We start from the raw sequence: 27,094 nt of genomic DNA on the forward strand, positions 1-27,094 counted from the left end.
GTTGATATGTTCCGACAATCGTACAACATGTATTTTCAAATATATGATTGGAATTGATCTAGGCATGTTACTTTAGTCGACAATAATAGACCACTTTCTGGTATCAGCAAAATGTAACCTAAACTTTTTCAATATATATGAATGTTTTACTTGTGGAAAGGGAAGGAGACATGAGTCGTGTTGTTCTTAGTTAATCGATGAAAAAAAAGTTTATTGGAGTATATAGAGAAAAATTTCTGTACATGTTCACTTACCATGATTGTAATTATAGTATTAGAATGTTTACCGACTTTAGCCGGTAACACGTCCTGTTCTTCATTCTTCAATCATGAATGAGTTTAATATAACAAATATTTATTATTCTATCATTTATTATACAGTATTTAAAGCTAGAAGATGAAAATAACTTGCATGCGTTGATGAAAATAACTTTTTTCGTTCGAAAGAAGAATAGTATCTACATTGTTATAAGTTGACTCACTTTCGGTGGTGTAAATTATGGTTGACTTAAGTAATGATAATTTTCGCGAAAATGATAAGTAACGATAATCTTAATAAATTTATTAGTAAAAATTGATTAGATTTAGCTGTAGCTTGTAAGTATTTATTTCGTAGTGAAAAGATTCGAAACTTAGTTTGTCTTCTGTTTACATCTAAGAATAAATCTAAGAATATAACTATGTGTTGTGTATTCCGTTTGGATTTTTTATTGACTTACGCTTGTCATTACTATTTCAAGCTTATAAAATAAAAACTCTCTCATGTAAGTTATATGCTAACCTTGAATAGTTTCTGATATCCTATTATCTATCACTTGTTGGATTATAAAATAAAGTGTCAAATCTAATTGAACTAATGAGAAGTATAGAAATGCTAAAAAAAACTTAATGATTTAAATAATATATATTATATATACACTTGGTGTTTCAAAACAATATCAACAACGTTTGAGAGGTGATTCCTGACTACAAGATAAGGCAAAAAGTATAGACCATTCTGGGTGCACAAATTCTTTCTTTCGGAGTTATAAGCTGCCGAAAACATGAAAAAATTAACACTAAAGGTCTAGCTTCAAAAGTATGGGACCCACCGTAGTCAGGTCAAGACTTCACTTAGGAACTACTATGTGCCCTATTCAAATATCTATGTTTCAGAATCCTGCGGTACTTCCGCAACATTTATTATAGGGGTAGCTGGTGAGTATTTCAAATCATATGCTCGTAGCCAAACTCCTATAAAAATTGTTGCGTGAGTACCTTAGGATTCTGAAACGTATATTTTTTTATAGCGCACATATTAGTGCCTAAGTGAAGTTTTGACCCGGCTACGGTAAGTCCCATAGTATTGGAGCTATGAACCTTTAAAGTTCATTTTTTCCTATTTTCGGCAGCCTATAACTCCGAAAGGAAGCATTTATGCACTTAGGTTGGTCTATACTTTTAGACTTATCTTGGTATCAGGAATCATCTCCCAAACGTTGTCGATGTTGTTTTGAAACACCCTGTATAATCAAATAACTTTCCGTTGTTTTAAATGATTATAAAATATTATTTTCTGCGATAAGCATGTGTCATTATAAATATAAATAATGCCTAAATAATGTAGAATAAAAACCTATAAAACACGTTTTGACAATTATTATGCTTATAGGAACCTTTATGCCTTATTGCTAACAAAGTTAATTGAGATACCTGTCTGCAATCTTCTTTTTAGTTAGGACTGCCTATTTTAAACCTTAAGCGTAAAGATTTGTACTTCTCCGCATTTTTTATGACACTTGTGCTGTCTCTAGGTAATTACTTTAATTTTAGTTAATTTTAAAATGTAACTACTATTACTTCATGAAAAAAAAGATTTGTTAGCGTTATAAGGATAAGCTTTTTTTTGTAATATAAAATGTTCACATTTACATTTCTTTTGAGCATATTCATTGTAATAATATATAAATATTTAAGATGCTTCCTCGCTGAAATTTAATATTCTTGCATTTAAGACATTTTTCGTAAGAACTTTAAAAAGTACTGTTAATAATAATAGCTTGAAGTGTTAAGTCATTGATGCATAACTGACCTTTTTATTCTCAGTTTTTCTTAAGTAACACTATATTCATTTATTTTTTAATGGATTTTCATATACGACTATAGCTCTTGTTTAATTTGTTAGTATAATGGTGACCTGGTAAATACGCATAAATATTCTCATATCCCTTTCCGCCCGAACCCGCACAATCGTGCGAGTAACTTTTCTGTATTACACAAGCGAGAAATTTTTATTTTTCACGCTCACTATGGCTTCAAAACACTCACAATTGTGCGGGTCCACTTTCTCAGAACCTAATGGACTCACGTATTTTTTAAATAAAAAATTTCTATACAGGTTTCATGTAGTATGGACAAACCGGTTTCATGAAAATAATCTAAGAATTTCTACTCCCGTGCGGAAAGAGATATCAAGTACTTTTTTATAAAATATTCCTCTCTAAAATTTCCAAAATTTAGCTATTTGTTTACCGTTGAAAGCAGAGAGAATACTATTATACTCTTCGAAATACGTGCTCAGATACGCAAACACCAAGTTTGTATAAGGCTCTTTTCCTATAATTAAGATTTATATAACTATTTGATTTGTCATCTTGATTTTGATATGAGGAAAAGAAATGGAAATGAATTGAAAATGATGAGAACACCGTTCCAATCATTGGTGCTTTGTTTCTCATAAGTCTACAACTAGGCTTTGATGAAATATACATGAAGATATTCCTTGCAAATTCACTAGTTACGGAAAACTATCCCAACTCAATATCTGAAAAATATTTATGGTTATTTTTCTCTGCATTTTCAATATTTGGCATCAACACACTAAGAGAAAGAAAATCTTTTTAAAAATATTAAAGAATTCTCTTAAATCTATCGGTGATATGACTGTTTTCAATATTCAAGTACCCACTTTCGTGCTACACATAAGAAAAGTGATTAAATTTGTAAATTAATAAAAATATTGATGATAAATTGTGAATCCAAATCTCACTGCATTTAATCTGATATTCATCCAAAACTTCTTTTTTTAAAAAAAGAAGATTGTTTATTAAAAAGCATCAACAATGACTGAAGTTATAAAAGCAATATCATGAATATCTTGTTCGCTTTGACGAGTCCAATCACAAACAAATCATACATATTGTTTCATACTAGCCTCTATAATGCGAATATTATAGTTTGATGACGATGAAAAATTATTGGAAATGAGCTAACAAGTTTGGGCTTATAATGAGTTAATAAGCAAATGTTGTCAATGACAATACACCGTGTTTCACAAAGAATAACCTGATATTGGACAATAATAATTACGGAACATGGGACGTACCAGCAAGGAAATGAATGTTTTTTAAATGGACGTGGCCTAGAGTTTCAGAAAATCGCCGTTAGATGTTAATCAATGCGTCTTCTCAGTTTGCAATCAGTCAGAAATAAGATGGCGTTAGCACAAGGAAAGGCGTTTTGTGTGCTGCAGTTTGCAAAGACTGAGTCAGTGATTTCGGTCCAGTGTGCTTTGAATCGGCGTTTTAGCATTGATCCACTTCCTCCGAAAAACATTCGTCATTGGTATCGCCAATTTGAAGAGACAGGATGCTTGTGCAAAGATAAGAGTCCAGGCATTTCCGATGAAATGGTGGGAAAAATTCGGCAAACTGAGCGGACTACACGAAAGTCTACTCGCCGCGCAAACAGAGAACTGGCAATGCCTCATACAACTGTCTGGCGGGTGTTGAGGCGTCGTTTGGTCTATAAACCATACAGACTGCAATTAGTGCAAGGTCTTCGGGTTGGTGATAAAAGGAAACGGGTTGACTTCTGCAATGCTCTGCCAGAGGACATGGAAGACGATACATTTTTATCACAGTTAATTTCCAGTGACTCCATGCGATTTTTTCTTATGGGAATATATGAAGGATAGTGTGTTTATCTCCCTTTACATTGCGATATAAAAGAAGTGAAGAACAAAATAACAGTCGTCCTAATTGCTGTAAACGCAGATACATTGTGTAAAGTTGGTGAAGAATTTAACTATCGTCTAGACATTGTTCGTGGAGCTGCTGGTGGTTACATACAGTATTTGTAATAGCATAGCTAAAACTTGAAGATTTTGTATTTTGCAATTTATCCCATTTTTGTAGCATGTTTTTATCAATATATGTGGACTTTTAAAATCAGGTTATTCTTTTTGAAACACTCTGTTTTATCGAGTTATGAATGTAATTTATAAATTAAGAATTTTTAAAAATTAAAACTTTAATGAAATGCATAATAACTAAAATAGATCAAAATTTAACAATCCGAACAATGAGTTAACATTCTAATTATGTTATATTGCTATTAGTACGTTGTCAAGAGGGTAGTTTTCACTTATATCATCAAATATTCACTCTAATTACATCCGCAATCTGTAACGAATTTTTATCAGGAAAATTTAAAGGAGTTACGGTTCTTGCTAAAGAATAACAAACATCTAATTCAGTCATCTTCGTGATTCACTTTGAAATCATTTCTCTTGTCAAGAGTATCTAAAAATAGAAAAAAAATTAACTATCCGTTCCAAAGACTGCAATCTACCATATTTTATGCTACATCTAGAGTAGAGTTCATGCTTTAGTAAACTTCTGCGAACGTACATCATTTACTTACTTAAAAATCCTTAATATAAGAATCATATAACTAATTCGTATGAATATAAATATGTGAATAATCTGAGAAATGTGCACATATCAATGACAAAGGACAATCTGAAATAAAGAAGAAAACAAAAGAAGACAAGAAAATTGTGTTTTGTTTTCAATGCAAATTCTTTTTTGACTCCATTCCTCATGCTAGATGTTTCATATGCATTCTTGATTCTTCATACACACAATATGCATAGTAGAATGTATTCTCTTTTTGCCATTAACGCTATAAAGAAATGGATATCGAAAGTACCTCAGCAGATTCAATTCACTGCAAGCAAACAGGCGTTCCATGGAATATTATTCATTTCCCTTTTTTTTCTTTTTTTGCGAACATACAACAGGAGAAGAAAAACAATGATATTCGTATAGGACAACATAACTTACCCTCAGAACTCATGCTAAATTTTAATTACCTTTTCTTTTTTTTTTCTATTTTTCTGTAAATTTTCTTATACATGCAACACACCACAACAATGATTATAAAATGAAAATAAATTACAAATTAAGAACTAAAATGTTAAGCCCACAAGTAGATTTGGCTTTTAAGTGAGTTTTTCTTTATGTAAAAAAAATAATAATTACAGCAAGAAAATATGTTAATACTGTTAATATAAGTTAATGAAAATAAAGATTATATACAATATTCAGTAATAACAGAATAATGAATATTGTGAATAAGTGTTTGAAAGACAGTCTCTGGCCAATTTCTTATAATAATAAGTTAATGCCATTGATAATAGTAAATTCTTAACAAGTATTAATATGATATGATTTTTTAAAATCATATTATTGCTCATTACTGGAATAAAAATGTAGCCAATTTATAAATCGAATTTAGAGTCGAGTGTTTTAAATATTCATTTCCCTAAGTATATCCTACAAATTAAATTTAGCCATCTTTCTCACTACAATTAACAGATTAGTTTATTTCATTTAGGTATGAAATATACCAAATTAATTTTTAAATATAATAAATTTTCTCATTTTAATTATACCGTTATGTACACTTTCTTTTTATTATTTTCTTGCCAATAAACTGTACGAAAAAAATTTTCTTTTGTCAAAATTGATTTATTCCGAAAGAAGAAATCTGTCGTACTATAATAGACTATATTTAAATCCTTTTCTGGAATCATATCTTGAGATAGTAGAAGTTTTTGTTCCATCAATTTTATTTTGAAAAGAAAATAGAATCTGAAAGTATGGCGCAAGAAAAAACAAAGGTCAATCGTGGTATATCAATTTTATTTTCATTACAAATATGAAATTGAGAGAGAAATATTTATTCTCTCATTCTTGCTCTAAGCAAATTTCAAAGAAATTGAAAATTGGCTGGAGACTGTAACACTTCAAACTAATATAAATTGATATTTTTTGTAACTATTTCTCTAATCCACTAAGCTTTTCTTTAACATTTTAATATTTGTATTCTCCCCCTGACTAATATGATTTTGAAGAGCTGCCAAGACTAAGATTGTAACAGATGCTTCTAATTTCACGCTAAATAACCTTATTATGGATGTATATATACGTTTATAATATCAGTCTGTATTTAATCAAAGATTAAAATCACGTCAAATGTATACTGAGACGTGTAAATAAAACTAAAGTAAATAAAACCTGTTCAGAGAAGATGGTTAGTGAATGACAAACATGTTAAGGTAAAATCTATTATCTAGTACTATTTACATTGGAAGAATTGGTTAATATTATCTACATTCTTCAACAACTATTACCGCACTTTAAGAATGTACGATAGCAGTTAAAGATTTGTTCAACAATAGAGAACAAGAAGAAACAGTAAATAATACGGCAAATTTGGAGATTTCAACAATCACAACAGAAAATACTTGAAATAAGAGTACTTGTACAAACATAACATAAACAATGTATATATAACAATCATACTATCACGTAGAGACCTATGTACATAACGAACAGTAAATAGAATAATTTTGACCTAGCTCCAGATAGTTCAATGAATTAATGTCTTTAAGTAACGAAAATAAAGTTGGGGATATTATATTTCCTTTATCATTTTACATGGATAGGAATGGCGAAAGAAGCCTTTAGGAGGAAGAAAGTATTATCTTGTGGGACCTTGAATAAAGAGTTGAGATAAAGACTCATAAAATGCTTCGGAGTATTGTACTATATAGGTCAGAAACATGAACATTACGTAAAAATGATGAGAAACGTCTGGAAGCTTTCGAAATGTGGGTGTGGAGAAGAATGGAGCGAATTATCTGGGTCAAGCGGAAACGAATGAGAAAGTGTTAGAAATGGTGGGGAGAAAAGAATAGTTTTAGATATTACTAAGAAGAAGAAGAAGAAGAGGAACTGTATTATGAGGGACGTGCTAGAAGGTACGGTGGCAGGAGAGAAAGGGAGGGGGCGAAGGAGACTACAATTAATGGACAATATTAAAACAGAAAAATCGTACGTGAAGACGAAGAGGTTAGCGGAAGACCGTGCAACGTGGAAGCTTCTCAGTTGCAACAAGTGACCTGCCAATAATGACAGAATACCTATGATGGTGATGATTATGATTATCATTTTACAAAATCGTTGAAATGAACATTTAAATGAACTGAAAAACTATAATAGTGAAGGAACTATGATCATATCGTCTGAAAGAACCACAACGATAAGAAGAGCTTACAATTATTTTAAAGTTAATCATAAGAATGTGATACTCTGACAAAAGAGAAATGGTTAAGAAAAACGGGGCAGGAATACAGGATACAATACTTTATTTTGAATTGTTCAATATCGAAGTATAGTGATTGCGAAACATAATATTGAACGCACTTATGAATAGTTTTCATCATTGTAGAACAATAGTTGAATCTGAACAGAAAAGCAATTTCAAAAAGTCATTCCTACTTGAACATCGTGTGATAGGAACTTTTGATTTACATACTCAACTTCAACATAAACCCAACTTAAGCCAAACATCGGTTATAATAACAATATAAACAAATACGATTATTTAAAATGGCAATTCAAGAAAGTTAATAGGAAAATATAAAACACACAACCACTGGAAGGAAGAATCAATAAAAATGAACTAGAAGAACAACTAGACTGGATATAAAGGAGAAATGAGGTCCTTAACAATTCACTCACAATGATTTTGGTGAAATCGTCAAATATTGATGATAAATATAGATCAATTACTTTTTAATATCGAAAGAGAAAGTACAAAAGAAGATGAAGATAGAGTAATAGAGATTTCAATTTAAAAATCTTGTTCTGTTCCATTTATTCTAACTGAAGATTTCTCACTTCACATGACTGATCCGACGAGTAGATTCGCTCAAGTCATTTCCAAACGCAGTACTTGTGAATGCAATTATGACAAAATACGAATGTTTTAAATGAAAGTTGAAATATATAATGCATTGATTATTATTGGAGGATAACAGCTACTCTTGCTAAATTTTCAGTATATATATTCAATAAAGTGCAAATGATATAAATTACATTGTCCTCCATACTACCCTAATTTTCGTTTAAAGATCGATCAAAACCGTACTATATTAATATTAGTAGAAACATTGTACGTTGTGTTCTCTGGATATCTAAGTTTTATCATAACTCGCAACTTCCAGGAATATATAATCTGCTACATACGATTAAAATGTGCCTACAACTTTGTTAGACCAAATTACATTATCATTTCATATATTTTTCAAAATTTTGAGCTGAACCGTGGATTTAGGTTATACCTGTTATATATTACAATACACACGTCTTTTCAGTACATTACAGAATTTTGAAAGTAGCGTAACGTGTAAAATTCTCTTCATTTCATCGGAAAAACAACAAAAGATGATTTTTGACAGAGTCTAATTTCTGTGAAATTTCAGTTTGCCAGCATTTGAATTGCTTTTGTATTTGAATAATTTTACGTATTTGGTCTGTTGTAGAATGGTGAGCATAATTTTACAAATTGAACCTAAATCAACAGTTTGTTACTGTGATATTACTTAATGAAATAATGCTTTAAAAATTGTACAACTGTCTTTGATTCTTATTTACAAGAGTTAAACATCTGATTATAAGTAAACAACTGCAAGATACTTTAGAACATTATACATACTCTAATGAATAGTTAGAAATATTTAGCAAGAGTCATATATCAAGTAAGTTCTGTAAACACACTTGCTATTTACATACTATTTGCGAAATACAGATAAGTATATTGCCTACAGATCTGTATAAATTTTTGTGGCAGTTTTTCTGTGCACTTTAGTTATACGATTATTTCTGCTACATATCATGTTAAAAATAAGTACACACTGCTTGCATTCCATGTCCTGTATACATTTCAAGATACACCTACGAAATTCATAGTTCTAATTACGTTACTTTTGCGAACAGGTATGCTTAGTGACGTAACAATGTTAAAACGACACAGGAAAAAAGTGTGTAAGCTGACATGGAGAAAGAAAGAAAGAGTAACAATATTACACACACACACACACACAACAAATAAAAAGAAAGAAATATATGTGTTCATGTGTATTAGTTGTGCATATACCGTACTTTTGGCTTCATTCATATAAACACATACACAAATGATTAGAATGGTATTATTTGATCATACACACACACACACACACACACACACATACACACACACATACACACAGACAGACATATAACAATCCACTGCTTCATCTTTCTAAACAAACCACATGTACATATTACCAAGTGTTAGTTTCGATATCCTGTTAAAATAACTTTAAACTTATGAAAAAGAATCATGGTTGATTTGTAAATCCTGAAGCCACATATTTAATTTTTGTTGTTTAGATTTACATTTTTAATTAGGGGAATGCAACGTCTTGGCAGCTCTGCCACTGGGGAGTGTACAAGGGATAATATTGTTTACTTTACGATTGATTATTTAGACAAACACGTACAATAAACAAAAGCACCGATGTGACACTTCGAGTATATAAATATTATACTGATAAGACTCTCAGCAGTTTTCCATGATTACAGGTTTAAATCTCATCATGTTATATATTTGATGTATGTATTCACTGTACAAAAATAGTTATTCTATTTTCTATTATAACATCTTTTACGCAAGGTATATTAATCTTGTCTCAGACAAAATTGAAAAATACTGTAGTCTACTTTTATAATTATATTTGAATGAAATCAATCTTAAAATAAGGACGATACATTACGTTTTGTATTAGCTTTTCGACTTAAGATACTCTTTCAAATTCTTTTGAACACAAGGCATAATTTTATTGGACATTATTATGCGTCCTGTAACCATGAATTTCACTGCTACATAGACGATATAAGGCATTTGGATTCAGTAGTAAATAGGTTAGATTTTGATTGTTGCCGAAGTCATCTTACAGTTATGTCAAGCACAAGATAAAAGTAATCATCATTTTTTTTATAAAGTTGCTAATAATTAGTAATACATCTCTTATAAAGAATATTATTTACTGTCAAGAGTAAAACAAAAATATATTGCATTAATAATGAATTGTACGAGAAATATTGGTTGGATATGTAATGTCTGTTTTTGATTAGAAATTTATAAAGAAACAAATTACGCTATATGACAATTTGTTTGGACATAACATGTATGTCTTTAATTTAATAATTTCTAGAAAATGTTCTTTGTTTAAGTATTAGCAATAAAAAAGTAATTAAAGTCTATTTAAAATTGCCTTTTCTCTGTTATTTCGAGAGCATTACAGTTTCTTAACAAACACTTGTTTGAGAAACGTCTCATTCCAAGATTAAAAGTAAGAAAAATACTTTCTAAAAGTTGTCTCTTCACAATGAATAGCTGAACAAATGCCGGTTAAACACTAAATTAAATTTTACCCTAAGAATTCTTTTATGTTAGTATGTGAAACATTGCACATCGTTTTGTGAATCACTTCTGTGAAACATTCATCCAATCACGTGTTGTGAATGAATTCTGCAGATACAATTCTGTTTGTTTGACATTTAATTACCGTTAACAAGTTATTACTTTCAACGTTAAAAGTTTCAGTAAGTTTTTCTAACATTTTCCAATATCTTCTAATGTCTTTTAATTCTTGCTCATTAGAGCAACTTTTGCCCCATTTGATTCAATTTGATTTGTGTATTTATGTAACATTGAAATTATGAAAGGTAGTACTTACTATTTATATGGACTTCTAACTACACGGGGACTTGAATCCAGTGTAGTTGGAGGGCCATCATCCAAAATCACCTAGCACAGAAGACCTTGTTCCATTTGGCCTAATTAATTACTAACATTTTCATATTTTTCACTGAAGTTCATTATTTCACTAATTTTAGCTACCCCTATACGGAAACAATTTTTCCGGATGCTTACTCTTAAATTGTGCTTAACAGAATGATATATTTAAATGTACTTATATTTTTGTATATCTGATTTTAAAAAAGTTTGAACTTTACAAGTGTCACATGGGCAAGCTATGCTGGCAGACAGGGCTGAAAGTCTACTCATGCGGACATGCATTGCAAGACAATACCTGTCTTACCAACGGGCTCGCCAATATAATGCCTATTCTGCTCAGAACAGCTGGAAGGCGCTGGAAATGAAGATACGATGCTCTTAAAAAAGTAGAAAAACATGCAGCCTCTTGATTTTGTCTTTCAGCAAATAACATAATCAATATGTGACGTCACACACATATTCACTCGTCTCTTTGTCCGAACCATTTAGTCAAAAGTACAGTACACATGCCAGGAAGAGTAGGAACAAGGTGCAGATGTTCAGTCATGCATTCAGTACACATGATACGAGAGAATCAAAGACGAGAATCAAGGGAGTATAGTACGCAAGAGACAGAATCAGATGGACATGCATAGTAAATGCCAACATGCATTATATTCGCGAAAACAATTATCGTTATTAGCTTTTCAATCAATTTTGTTCAAAGGTTTAGTGCACCATTTCGTAGTGTTCCATTATATAACTGAATTATAATTTTTAAAGAAGTTCTGGTTAAGATTTCAGAAATTCAGTGAATCGTTTTACTAAGTTTGTCTTCCATTACGTGTTCTACCTTTCGTCATGTCATTGTCAGTTCGGATACTTTATAATCGTTTATTTGGATCTCTAAAATGAATCTTCCTTGTATTTCTTTTGTAAATTATCAGAATTTAATATCCATAAACGTGAAATGACAAGATTTATTTTTAATGTTAGTTCCATTCTTAACTTCAATAAACAACAGGCCGCTGTATTATGAATTGCTATTATAACTTTCCGGATAAAAACTTAGCAACTTCATTTGCTATAAGCTATGAGAATACCAAGCCATTCATTCCACATTCTCTATCATTTCTTAAAAATGAAGAGTTTATGAATCTCAGTATAGAAATTCTAGAATCCTGAAGTATGTAGTAGCAAAAGATAAAGTAGGCAGGATCATATAAGTCAGCAAAATAAATAAAAGGAACTTAATTAAAACTTAGTAACAATTTGTAGATTCTTTCGGTATTCGGAAGACACGTAAACAAGACCAAAGGAATATGTAAAGGAAATCAGCTTTAAAATTCTTAATATGAGCGATTGAATTAGGGTAAATCTAATAAGTTGATATTTCCAATATTTGGCAGAATATAACTTCCAACTTATTACAAATCTTTGTGTTCTGACTTTTAAACTTTTTAAATAATTTGTTATGTCGAATTCTCGCCTTACATTTTATGAATCATATTAGATTAACATATAAAAGGCATGTTCAAGTCCATTCCATTCATAATTTTAAAATTATTTCTCAATTGAAATTTCGAAAAAAAAATGTTAAAATAATCTCAATACAGATTCATTAGTAATTCTTATGTTTCTACATTTTACTTATAGGTTGCAATGCAGGAAGAAACTCTATACTACATATTATTATCACCATTAGGATTCAAAATCTTGATATCCTCTCTGTAAGCTCAATCGTTGTCGTGCCACTTGATGTTATATCCTTTCACCTGAAGGGTTCATCTGAACCTATTCTTCAGAATGACAATAGTTCAGATTTTTAATATTAAGTGTATCTGATATCTACGTGGGTCAGTCAGAAAGTTAGTTGCACTCCTTCGTAAATATTTTCGGTCAAAGGCTATTTTGATGAAGCTGTGTAGCAACACTGCAGACGTGTAGCTGTATCGGGTGACGTAGTAGCTTCCACGAGGCAAGTGGATGTGTTACGATAATCAGTCGTAAACATGACTCGGCAGCTGCAAGTGGCATCCAAATTGGAAATACGTGGAGTGATTCGCTTTTTTTTGTGGGCGAAAAGGTGTAACTGCATTGACATTTATTGGCGGTTGCATGAAATGTATGGGGAAAATGCAATGTCACGTCAAGCTACCGCGAAGTGGTGCAACATGTTTGAGAACAAACATACAGATATTGACAACAAACGTGCGAATTTAAAGTTTCGGTGGGAAGTGTAGGATCACCCTCCTTATAGCCCAGACTTTTTACCGTGTGACTTCCACATGTTTGGTTCCATGAAAGGCGAACTTTCAAAGCTACGATACCCCTCGAATGACAAGGTAAAAGCTGCAGCCCAAGAATGGTTATCGGACATTGGATGGGATTTCTTTGCAGAAGGCATAGAAAAACTTATACCACGCCTCGACAAATGCTTAAATAACGGAGGTAATTACGTTGAAAAGTAGATTGTGAATGGAACTTTACGATGCAAATAAAGTTATTGTAAAATTTCTATCCTGTTTTATTTTCTTAAGTAGTGCAACTCTCGTATAAAATGGTATTAGAATCAACCCGTGAATACAATTTTACTCGATATTAATATATTTATTTTTGATATATAAAATCAAGATTTCTAACATCAAATCATTAAATGTAATACGAAAGTTTTCGGAGATACAAATTTATATTCTTTCTTCTATTTCTCATTTCACTCCTGATATTTTTCGATTGTAGGAGGTGTTAAATGAAAAAAGGTGATCGTAACTGACTTTGTAAAGCCATTAGATTGGCTTACGTTGAAAACAGCAAAAGTAGCAAGGATTGCTACTAACACTCTGTTTTCTAATTGGTTAAGAAGATATGTTTTAATAAATTAACACATTTTCTTGAAACCTAATCTTGATAGGTTACAATGGAAGATTAAGTGAAATATCAAATTATTATCATGCGACTTTAGTATGCTGTACTGAAGGAACAAACAAAAAAATAAATATTACAGATACGGACAAATTGTATTAGTAAGAAGAAAGAGAAAAGTTAAACACATGATACAGAGTATTTACGAATATTAGACATACAGAGGAATGTCAGAAGCAGGAGGAAACAATTTATGCTAAGCAATAATTACAATGAAAATTTCAATTATAACATTTTCTTTACGTTATAATTTACGGCGTTATAATTATATCTACTTACGGCGACAAAGTTTGCAGAGTTGAAATTGTATTAGCATTTTGACGTCTTTTTATTATTTGAGGAATGATCTAAATATCTTCAGCACGTATATACATAATAATCAGAGAATATTTAACACTTTGAGTGCTAATTCCGTATTTTTACGGAGTAGCTGATTTTTTATAGACTGCGGATTCCGTATTTATACGTGATTTGATTCAAAATGTATTTCAATGGTTTTGCTCCTTTATTATACTGAGTTAGCAGTTTTGAAATATCCCTTGGACTTTGTAGTTCGGAATTTAGTCAATAGATGGCGTGAAGATTCTAATTAATACCTTCGCCAGAATTCAAAACTCATGTGCTTATTGTTTTGACCATCAAAATAGCGAGAAAGAGCCCGTTGGGCGATTCAATGTGCTTCAGTTTAGAAGCGGGATTGAGCTATAGTTATGGTGATTTTGTTTGAAGGAGAGCTATTGGACGATTGTGAGAATGATCCAGACTATGTAGCAACAGAAATAACAGATATGTCAGGTAAGTAACTTTGAGATAATAATTCTCATATTCGCATTCATTTCCCTTGCACTACGTGTAAATGGTATTTGTGATTTGTAGAGTCACGAGTTTTTCGCAATGTGCGATAAAACTAAATGCGTCAGAATTAAGTAATTTTCAGTTTCTTGACATTTTATGATATTCTGTGTGTATTTTCATTGATTTCCGTTGTGCGATAAAACGCGAAATTGGCAATTTTGCGCGAAATTTCTAATAATACGCGAAATCACGCGAAATTTTAAAAGCACGTTTCCATTAATTTAAAAATGCTAGGTTTTCGCTGATGGAACAGTAGAACTTGGCATGAACGGTGCATTTTGGGTGATTTGGACAGGGCTATAGAGAACATGTGCGTTATCTATCACCATCACAGCTAGATGGAGAGGAGCCGTTTCAATTAGCTAGCCAATGACATCGTTGCAGACACCGTCTGTTTTCTGCTACTCAAGGTCAACCGCTTAAAACACGTTGCATAAAAACAAAACAGAAGACAGTAAAACTTCCCTACTTGTAGTAAGTTTAATTTCTGATTTTCCTTCAGTTTGATTTTTTTTTTTTTTTAAATACGATTTTCTATAAGTGAAATTTACACTGTCAAGTGAAATATTTAATGTACTTTATTTTTAGGTGATTAATGGTTTATTTCTGTTTAGTGATCTAGGAATAAAAGGAACAATTGTAAAAATGTTAGGAAAATTAAAAACACTGCTGAACAAGACTATACTTATTTAATAAAAACACATTTACACGTGACGTTTCGATCTTCTAGCCAAGATCCTCATCAGACTACACTCAGATGAGGATCTTGGCTAGAAGATCGAAACGTCACGTGCAAATGTGTTTTTTTATTAAATAAGTGCAGTCTTGTTCAGCAGTGTTTTTATTTTTCTGATTTTATTTGCAACACGTATGACTACGATTGTGTGTCAGTTTAAAAATGTTAGGGAATATATTTTCCACAAGAGCTAGAAAATGCGAAATTTTATTTGGAAAATGCGACAAAGCGCTAAATATGAAAAACGAAACGCGAAATTCTCAAATTCTTAGTGCGAAAACTCGTGCCTCTAGTGATTTATGTGATTTTGTGGTTAGAATACAGAATATTATATATAAGCATAAAGAGCAAGAAACTTTCAAACGGTGCATATTGTATTATTTTAGCTTTCCTAGATTTTGAGATATAATTTTTAAAAGATTGCAAAAAAAGCCGGGTATTCTTGAGAAAGTCTGCACCTCAGAGCCCAGCACTCAAAGTGTTAATAACGAGGTGAGGCACTATCTTCTTTTTCTTCCAAACTGACTTTATTTGTATAAAATAAAAGCAGATAAAGAGCGCCATTCTTCTTCTCATAAAGCGCTGCAGTAGTAACTTATAAAGTTGCTGAAATTTCGTTGTCATTTATAATGGGTAACTACTCCCCTTAGAAGACGGAGATTATTATAAGACTTCTTGTAAAACTCGAGAAGCATCTTGACAAATAACATTAGACTTGAGTCTGGTGAATACTGAATTAATCTGAATTTCACCTGATTTTATTGATATTAAGAGAGAAAGAAGTATTTGCTAGCTTAAGTTTGGGGAATGTTTAAGCAAGATTTTTATAACAAACAATCGAAGTTCTACCATAACCAACATTTGTGGATATTTATAAACTATCGCTGTTATTAACAACTTTAGCAGCATTTGTTTCAAAGTGTAAGCCATTCTCTTATATAATTGCAATTAGTACAATGCTGTTTCTACAATGCCTGCTAAAACTTTTCAATATATGTTGAATAATATCTAATATATCAGATAAATTGAAACGTGCTTGTAGGCTACATTCTCTAAACATGCTATTTAATGTAAGTTCATGGATCATGAGTGTTACTAATTAATAGTTCATTTACTTCTCAGTTAAAAAAAAACAATAAAAAGCTCCTTAGGTGCCATTAAAAGTAAAATTGGCGTCAAAATAACTGTAAAACAAAATACAAAATTTAAAATTTGGAGAAAGTGTCATTAACTAGGGTGGTAAAAGTTATGTTCATGCTCTCTATAAGTGAGAAAACTCTCACAAATATTTTATGATGTAACACTTCATGATTTATATGCTTTAAGTATGGTCTAAAATATTTTCACTAAATTTTGTAGTTATTTTCTAAGACAAGGTCGTTATGGTCTCCAAAATAAGTTCTATATTTGATTTACAGTTATTTTGAAAACGATCATGTGAATTTTACTTGGAATGATTTAGAGTTATCACGAAGCATCTAAAGTAAGAAAATTAGCCAAGTCATTTCTGTAGAGTCAAAGAACAAAAAAAGATTTCCACTGTATCACCACCATTTTGTTTTACAGAAAATGCTTACTACTCTACGTAGTTAATTTATTTTCTACCACTAGGAGCTTCAATATTTCTATCAAAGACGACCGCAGAAGCAGGATTTATTATGTCGTTATTTAGCATTCGAAAAGCAGAATATGTGGAAAGTGCCTACCTTATATTCAAATACATTTCATGAAGACTCAAAAGTTATAAGATGATTTCTCCTACCCTCGAAAGTCATTTTCATTATCAATATTAATTGAAAAATACTATTTTCTTGGTGTTCAATGTAATGTCCCTTCGCAAGCCAGTTGCATGTTTGTTCATTTATTTAAAACAAACATAGGGACGAAGAGTTTTGTAATGTCAAAATAAAATATATTAACAGGTTTAGGTGTTTCGTGTAGAGTAGCTTGGTCTCACACTATTTGAAATAAAATTTAAATTTATTTTTCTCTATTATTATCTTCGTCATTCATCTTTTCATTACTTGTAAATGAAACTAAAAAAGTGCTATTTTCTTTGAAATAGTTCCAACAATGTAGTTTAAATTTCATGAATCAATATTTTACTGATTTTAGTTAAAATTACGATATATGATTATTAATCTGAATCAGGGTAATCCTGACAAGGTAACACGCGAAGGAAATAATAGTGAAAGTGTTTACAATGTAGGCGAAACGTCTTCACATTCTGATATCAGTGAGTGGGATTACCGATAAACAAAGAAACACCAACGTTGTAATTTAATTTTAATACAGAATTGGAAGCATTCATTCATTAAGATTACACATGTTTATAATTTATATTGACATACAGTTGAACTGCATGTACATATTGTTCTTACGCAAAATGACGATCGAGATATGATCTTACACAATTGTTAAACTCTACACTTCAAATTTAAAATGATAAAAAGAAAAAATCGAAAATTATTTTAAATGCCAAACTAGAAAATAATAAATAACATTATTTTATTATTTTTTAAAAAATTGATATCTCATATATCTTTAAAAAGTATGAATTGTTTAGAGTTTTAATACTAAAAATATATTAAGTGCGGTTTGCGAATGAAGTAACAGTCTTCAAGTAAATATATGATATTTTTATCTAAATATTATTGTCCGTGACAAAGTAATATGATGATTATTATCATTATTTCCCATTGTAGCTTTCTGATTTATATTAGACTAAATGTAATCTAGAGAAATATCTAGTTTTTATTCAATAATTTTATTTAAAATTATTAAAGTCTATTATCTAAATTTAGTAATATATCTAGTTCTGAATTTAAAAATAAAATTTAAATTGAATTAAAAAAATAAAGGATTCTATACCCTGTTCTTACAGTAGAAATATATGTGTTTGTTTTTTAATAGTGGGTGTTTTTTTAGAGACAGAGAACTTTATGTTGAAATAAAACACAGAAAAATGTTTTTAATATCTATAAAATTGGCTTTATTTGACAGTCATTTTTATAGAATTAATGTTTGAATATGATTTTGGGCATGTGGCCACCGCGGCTTGTGCGTACATGGCGTAATCTAGAAGTCCAATTTTCACACACTCTTTGCAGTAAGTCAGACTGTATTTCGGCAATAACGCGTCGAATGTTGTATACCAAGTGCTCAATTTTTTCTGGTTTTTCAACGTAGACATGCGACTTTATATATTTCCAGAGAAAATAATCTAATAGCGTCAAATCGCACAAACGATGTGGCCAGTTAACAGGTCCATTTCGTGAAACTAATCGTTTGTCAAACGTTTCTTTCAGTAAATTAATTGTAGCGCGCGCAGTGTGACAGTTGAATTTTGTAAGCACGTAAACCAAGATCTTTACGAAAAATTTTTCATAAAGTGGCTAGACACAAGTTTAATTGTTGAGAACGACGACGAATTGACACATTAGGATCATCGTAAACACTACGCTGCACACAGGGTTAGCGTACGCGCCTTTGGCGTGGGAGGCCCGGGTTCGATTCCCGGCGGGAGCTCATGTGGTTCGGATTCCACGTTAATCAGTAGGTCCACGTCTCATATAGCCTCGCTGCTGAACGGGACGTTAAACTCAAAATCAACTCAACTCAACTACGCTGCACACCATCAATCGCTTGTTGTGTCCGCACTGTACGACGTCTTACTGGATGCATTTTATCGCGTAGAGTAAAGATATTGCGAAAACGATCCATAGTTTCTCGAATTAATCGCTCTGATGGACTATTATGAGCACCATAAAATGCACGTAATGCTCGATGAGTTGGTCGAAGTGAGCCATGGTTTTCAAAATAAATTTACACAATTTGCAAACGTTGCTCAGGTGTGAGTTTATTCATGATGAATTGCCAAACGAAACTAACCTCAAAACAACCGAGAACTGTAATATCAGCTGTCACAGAAAACAGTTTTGCCAGTTTAAAGTTCTCCACCTCTTAAATATATATATATATAAGAGTTTCAGATTTTTATCTACTAAGTATTTCTCGAAATTAGACTTAAATTGAACTGAAATAAATACTAGGTACTATAATAAGAACTCTATAATTTACCTAACAATATGTTTTCAAAAGATCACATTTTAGCGTTAAGATAAGAATTACGACTGTTTGAAAAAGGTATTTCCTTTATTCTAAAAGAGAATTTGTTAAAGTTAGTTCTCGGTTTGAACGAAAATATAAGATAAAAAACCGATCTAAAATACTTTCTGAAAAAATGCTGGATATCGAAATAAAAGAACTTTTATTACAATGTACATAAATATTATGAAAACAAACAAATTACGAATAATAATTATCTTTTGAAATTTTATTACGTTCCGTTAAATGTAAGAAGAAAATGTTTCTTCTATATTAAAACAACTAAATAAATAAAATTTTAACATTAGAAATAGATGCTTCCAAGACGCATACTAAATGTAATACGCGGTTAAAAGATAATTGTCACTCAGATAAAGAAATATCAATATTCCGTATTGGCACCATCATTGACTATAATATTTTTTTTTAACTGACGACATTCACTTTCCCTCAATGTCTCTTATAGCTACTAAACAAAATTGAAAATCTCTTGTCAAGTTCCTTTAAGCAAAATAAGAATTAATCATACTTTTAAGAGTCGTTATAAATTGATATCATCTGAGATTAAACACTCCATATTTTGAAACCCACAATGAACGGTTATGAACGTGATGAAAAGGGGGTGGTATGTGAACATGTACAAAGCATGCAAGGGCAAACACCCTGGAGAACTCTTGGGGGAGGGTTTCCAGAAAAGGTGGGCAACATGCTGGGTGTCAACAAGATATGTCTCATTGTCTCCTTCATAAAACACCAAAAAGTACACACTCACTTTCCATCTCAAAATACAGTGGAGAGAAGCAGTAAACAAAGAAAAATATCCATTAGCAATGACTGAAAAATCATGGAAGGTTTGAAATAACAACACGCTACAGGTGATCAAAGCATACCTGTTTTGTTAAAATACAAACAAAGTAATCACCGTCGACTTGTTAAATAATAATGTCTGATTTTTTACTCATATAAACTTATATAAAATACAGGATGGTTCAAAAATTAAAAAAAAAAAAAAAAAAAAAAAAAAACTTTTATTAAAATAAACTACAAAAATGTTCTTTGAACTATAAGTTAACTTTTGGATTTTAAACAATACGATGTAATAACATAAAGAAATATGTTTTTCTCTAAATAAACAAAATATACAGTTGAACCTATATAGATCAAAGTACCATCCTGTAAACACTTACACATGACATTACACCATATTTACACTTATAAGTTTCCAGATTTTCTTTTAAGCCTTGACGTACAATGAAGTCTCTAAGTATGATAAATAAATAATGATGATGGTTCTTTAGAAAATGGTAGATGACAACGTTTTTCAAGTTTGATATATTTTGTGGGCTTGACGTCTTGCTGTTCATTATGATTATAGATCACTAAATACGAAAGTACAGGCACGTAAATAGTTAATACTAGATTATTTAAGGTGATAGTAACGACAGATAAGAATTGACATTATGAAGCTGAAAGCAGGTAGATATCATTTAGAAATAAGCAGAAAGATTCGCAAATAATACACACGAATGCATTTGATGCTAGTAGTAATATGTTAATTAGGAGTACAGTAAATATATGTGTAGTCATATGGAGTATTAAGTAGAGAGTAAAGTAAGAGTTTACTTCCCTAGAAGGACGAACGGGAAACGTGTGTATATATCGGAAGAAACTACAGAAGATGAACCTTCCTAAAGAGAGAATATTGCAAAATGTTCTCAGTAGCAAGAATTTGTAATTTGCTTACAAAGTTAAAAACAAATTTCACATAGATTTAAACAGTGTGTGTGGAGCAGTAAATTTGCTAAAAAATAGCAATTCTTAGGATTTAAAAAATAAAAACTAATATTTGAGTAGCGAAATGATTATCATACTCAACTAGGCCAAAAGTAATTTAAATTTTGTTCTTAAAATGCATTTTGTTAATTTTTTTCTTGAATCATTTTTAGTCTACTGTCCCACGTAGAGAATACGAAGAAAAATTTACGAAGCCATGCTGCAAGGTAATGCTTCTTGTTCGTTTCCCAGGATGTAAACAGACATTTTATTATGAGTACCATTGCATTGTATAATTGACACTTTTCTTTTGATATGTGTTAGATTTCAGAGTAGACACCACTGGGGTCCAAGAGCTATAGAAAGAAACATGACGACTTGTAAAACATCATGTCAGTGTAGCTGAAGTAGCGTTCGGTGATTGACTTTCTCATAGTAGAAGATGTGTCTCCTATTGACTGCATCAGAGAAAGATGGGCTGGACCTTGTAGACATCAGTATGGTAAGTCATCGTGCTATACGTGCTAATATAGAAAATCCCACGAGAGCGAACCTTGCCTTAACTGACTAACAACGAAGTGGAACAGATGAACGACAGTGCAATTGTGTTAATGAACTCATTCGAGAGAACCAGTGCATTACACAAGCACAGCTTGCTATGAAGTGTGACTTATCACGGAAGCAAACTCAGGCAATAATCGTAGCTCTGGGATTACCGGAAAGTTTGTGCATAGTGGGTTGCGCGAAACCTGACTCCTGATACGAAAGAGAATATAATGCACATTTGCGAAAAGCTACTTCAACGCCATAAACGTAAAGGTGATAAGTTCTTGAACAACATTATCACAAGTTATGAAACTTTAGTACACTATTTTGACCATGGGAACAAGAGGAGCAACCCCATGAAGTATTCCCACAAAGGATCACTTGCACCGAAAACAGTTTAAGGCTGTGGCATCGAGAAACAAATTCATGCTGACAGTATTCTGGGACGCACATGGTATATTTTATATTGTATATAAAATCCCTGCCATCAATTCTGATCAGTGCTGTACCATTCTCACAAAACCGAAAGCACGTATTCAACTAGTTCGTTCAGAAATGGAGCCTTGCATTCTGCATCACAATGCGCGCCCTCACACTACTGCAATGGCAACTGAGAAGATAATGATGATCTGGTTGTAAAAAATACTTAATGGCAATCTTTTTAAAGTTTAATATGCTCTGTGGACTTGAGTACTGTTGTTGATCATCGTTACGGATCACTAAGTACTAAGGTAATGACATGTTTATTTAATATTTATTATTCAGGATCACAACAACTTATTTGCTATAGATGAAGAATTGACATTATGAAGCTAAAAATAGATAGACACAGTAGGTACCATATCTAATCCTGCATACAGTCCAGATCTAGCTCCATCAGATTTGTCAGTAACTGAAGGAGCACCTGAGAGGACTTTATTTTGATTCTGACGATGTAGGGTATCAGAAATTCAGGCTGTAGTTCCATTGGCAAGATAAACAATTTTACAATGACGGGATTATGAAACTGGTAGAAGCGTTTATTGAGCGTATGGAACACATTATAAATATAATACTTAAAACCTTACCCAAATAATATTACTTTCGTGCTTTTTGAACCCTATATTTCAAGCGCTTTCCGCGGGCACTTTTTGTCAGAGCTTACGTTTACGACTTTCTTCTATACAGGTCTTCACATATAGTTTTTATAACAACAGTGGTGTGTACGGTATATATTGCTCGCCTACGAGCATCTCTTATGTATCAGCCTTCGCATCAACAGTGAATTTCGTGCATTTGCTCTTTATATTTCCTGAATTTGGTCAGTTGGGAGCTTTGCCCCCAAACCCCTATGTTTGTTTGACCCATGGATCTCTTAAATTCACAATTCTGCCGAATTTCAAGTTTCTTTTCCTATTTCAACTATCTGAAAGAGAAGATTTTGTATTTCAAGAAAACACCCATTTAAATAACATAGGAATTTATTCATCCCCTTTAGACCCCTTAGAAACTAAAAAAAAAAAAAAATCACTTTAGGCAATTTTCCTGTGGATTAGTCCCGGAATGCTACAATCATGCCAAATCTCATCATTGTAGCCCTACAGGAAGTACCCAATAATTCTGGAGTGTAGAAGATGTCCCATATAAATAACATGGGGAAGATTTTTTAGTTCTCCACAAAACCACTCTAAATTTGAAATTTTTTATTTCTGGCGATCTGCATAGGTACCGCTAACGAAAACATACAATTATACCAAATTTTAAGTTATTATTCCAATTTCAAGTACATAAAATATGAGAATATAGGTAAAAAAAAAAAGGTCCATATAAATAACATGGGGATTTTTTCATCCCCCGTTTTAGACACCCCTAAAAATTAAAAATATTCACTTTTGGCAATTTTTCTGTGGATTAGCCCCAAAAAGCTATAATCATGCCAAATTAAACTTTCTACATCAACCGGAAGCAGTTATTTTATGTTAGTGAGTGAGTTCATATAGTTTCATATATATAGTAAGTATATATATATATAATTCAATATAGCATAATTTGATTGGGCAATAACAAGGAAATCAAATCTTGTATTTTTTAGAAATTTTATCCTGTATCTATGTTGCATACAAATTCCTGTATGTACAATGTTGCCAATTTATTTTCAAATTGAATACTTAATGTGTAACTTTTTGTATGCCCTAAAATGTACATTAAAGTATGGAATAGTTTTCGTCATTTCACTTTGACGGTCCAACTTACGGGAAAGGGAGGAGAAAAGATATTTAAAAATGATCAAAAATGACCGATATTAGTATCGAATCCATAGTTTTCTGGGTCACTAAGAAGAACAGTGACGCTTCCGATGCCGTGTAAATCCAAATTTATCCCCACAACTTGGGAGATGGGGAGACGTATAAAAATGACCGAAAATAACCGATATTAGTGTCGAATCCATAGTTTTTGAGATCGCTGAGAAGAACAGTGACACTTCCGATGCCATTTAAACCCAAATTCAGTCCCTCATCTTGGGGAGGAGGAGGAGAAGAGGGAGACATATAAAGGAGTTGTGCATTTAAAGTTTTTATTTCAACTTAGCGAAGCGGGTGATTAACTAGTTTATCATTAAGGCAAAGTTTGTAAAGTTTGTAAAGTTATCTGTAGAAACGAGTCAAGTTAATGAAATAGTGAACCCACTGGAGAGCATCCTAGCGTAAACGAGCAATGGCGAAGAATAGCAAAGAAAATTAAGGCGTCGAAAGCTCAGAAACCGTGGGCGTTATTTACAGTCACAATCACGAAGAGTGCAAAAGGTTAACGTGCGGTTTGCAGTCATTTTACAACTTTAGCTTAGCTCATGTAAAGTTATATTTCATTCTCGTAAGAACCTTCTTTATATTTCTCTAGCATTTCCTTTAGACACTGCAGTTTAATGCTCTTACCCATTACCAGCCGTTGTTTCTAATGATATCAAGGAATTTCAACACAATATATCTTTCTTTGGTAAGCGTTCCTCTCTCGAGCCAATAATGGGAAAAATAGTTAACACTATATCTGTCAAGTCCGTCATGTCTCTTTTCTTCTGTAGAACTACATGTATAACACAATCACTATACAGTGTGACTTACTCTTCGCTTGCGGCTTCAAGGTTGCAGACAGAGACCTCATAAACTTAACAAATTGCACTGCTTCTGTTCTGTGTTGAAGTGTGTATATTGTGTGCAATGCTCCAGTTATAGAGGAATACATGGTAATGTATTGTTTCTACCTTATTACTTTAGTTAGAGATGTATTTTCTACCTACATATGTTCTTTGGTCATTACTCTTTCTTTGTGAGGTAATAGATTTTAATCTACGTTTTCCATTATTATGCGAATCTAAATTGAACCAAATCTAAATTTCTTGGAGTGGAGACATAGTTCCAATTTTGTTAACGAGTGAATAGGAAAATCAAGTCTTTAAATGTGTACATTCGAGATAGGAGGCTCAGGTGGGCAGGTCATGTAGCCAGAATGAATGTAGGAACGCTTTCAAAGTTTTAACTGAGAATCCAATCGGAAAACGACCATTAGGAAGACCTAGGCGCAGACAGGGGGACAACATTAAAATGGATCTCGCAGAAATAGGAATACAAAGTAGAAACTGGATCCAGTTGGTTAAGGATAGAAGTCAATGGAGAGCTTTTGTGAACGCGGCAATGAACCTTCGAATTCCATTGGCCATAAGAGTTAGTTGGTATGGTTCTTAACAGTACTATTTTAAATATTCTTTCCCTGCTCATGAATCGTCGACTGGTAAGTGTAAATATGGTGTTTAGCATATCTCATTCATTCATTATACAACCTCATACACAATATAACTATACAACAATCAGAAAAATAACAATAAAAACACTTAGTGAACACTACAGTGAAAATAGTTTTGCTACTTTTTTTTTACTACCAATATATTAATTCACATTTAAATGTTCTCTTCATTGAATATTTCTACAAACATCTACTTCTACAGCTACTAAAAAATGATATAAGAAACTTACTTAACATTAAAAAAAGGACCTGTAATAAAAATAATAGTATAGTTTATCTAAATATAAATTTAACGTACTAGCTTCTACAAACTTCTTCTTACAAAAATATTAAAGGTATTTTTTAAAAAATACAAAAAATACACATATTTTAAAGAATACGACTGTACTGTAAAATCCATGCAGTATGTTTGTCTGATGCAAAGTCACTGGGAATGTGTAGCAGAGATTCTTTGGTATAGAGTCATGGTTGCTCTGTACGCAGCGATTTTAATAGCTTTAATCAACATGGAAGCGTAGCTTGGTATGTACATGTGACTTGTATATTTCACCATACCAAAGGAGAATCAGTTTAAAATAATCAATAGTTCATTTCGTGCTGTCTTTTTTTTTTTTCTTTTTTTTTTCGGTCGATGACTACAATCCGTTGTTTTAATGTTGGAAATTCGCTTCAATTTTAGTTCTAATTCATAAAAATTTGTTGATAAAAAATATAACGACAAATGAATATATTTTGGTTTTACCAGAGGTTCTGTATTCCTCCTCAAGCTTGGGAATTATTAAGTGTTGGAATTATCTATTAGAACAAGAGAAAGTATTTGATCTCCCATATATTTTTAAGTATAAGCTGCACATCTTGTAGCTTTTTAACTTTTGTGCTGATAATGTTCAATACTATAAGCAAATAATCTAAGATAGAACACTGTAAATTGCAAGTGGATTTTAGTTCAATACTCCTAACAAATAATTCATTGTCAGTATGTTTGAAAATATTTTACACACAGAATTGATTTATGTTCATAATCAGTTTACAAAATACTTTACCCTTACCAAATAATACCTAAGCATTTAATATTTGCTTTTTCGCTTATTTGGATTCACGACTATATACTATATGCAAAGAAGACTAAATCATAACTACAAATCAAATCTGTGACCGTTCCTAGTTCCGAATTGTTCCAATACTCGGTTCTCTGATTATATACGTGGTTGAAACAGAAAACAATAATAAAATAATTTATCGATTCTATGCATCTGGTGCAACTTTGAAGCGCAATAAATTCACATTATACAATGAATTATGTTTTTAAATATATATGATATTATTATAGCAAATTTCCTTAAAAGAGTAAAATGTCCTCCCAAGCAGGTATCTAACTACATTTACTCCTAAATATTTATAGACTTACGGTAGATCTATTTGACACATTTTAATTTCGCAAGTCTAG

General features: G+C 31.7%; 1 protein-coding gene across 15 annotated transcripts in view; it reads right to left on the reverse strand.

The window, feature by feature from the left end:
- Nucleotides 1–27,094, reverse strand: part of pHCl-1 (pH-sensitive chloride channel 1) — an 839,505-nt gene that overhangs the window by 23,108 nt on the left and 789,303 nt on the right. For 2 of the 15 annotated variants that reach the window (XM_081749491.1, XM_081749489.1), the window contains one exon: nucleotides 11,257–11,307. The exons of 11 other annotated variants lie outside the window; for them this stretch is intronic. In XM_081749491.1, the coding sequence (XP_081605617.1) occupies nucleotides 11,257–11,307 (51 nt within the window). Of the gene's footprint in view, nucleotides 1–11,247; nucleotides 11,308–27,094 lie in introns of all 15 variants that reach the window. 2 more of the 15 variants (XM_081749490.1, XM_081749488.1) reach the window with 1 other exon arrangement.

This window comes from Thermobia domestica, chromosome 2 (genome assembly GCF_964235325.1).
Source record: "Thermobia domestica chromosome 2, izTheDome1.hap1.1, whole genome shotgun sequence".
In the NCBI taxonomy this organism is placed as follows: domain Eukaryota; kingdom Metazoa; phylum Arthropoda; class Insecta; order Zygentoma; family Lepismatidae; genus Thermobia; species Thermobia domestica.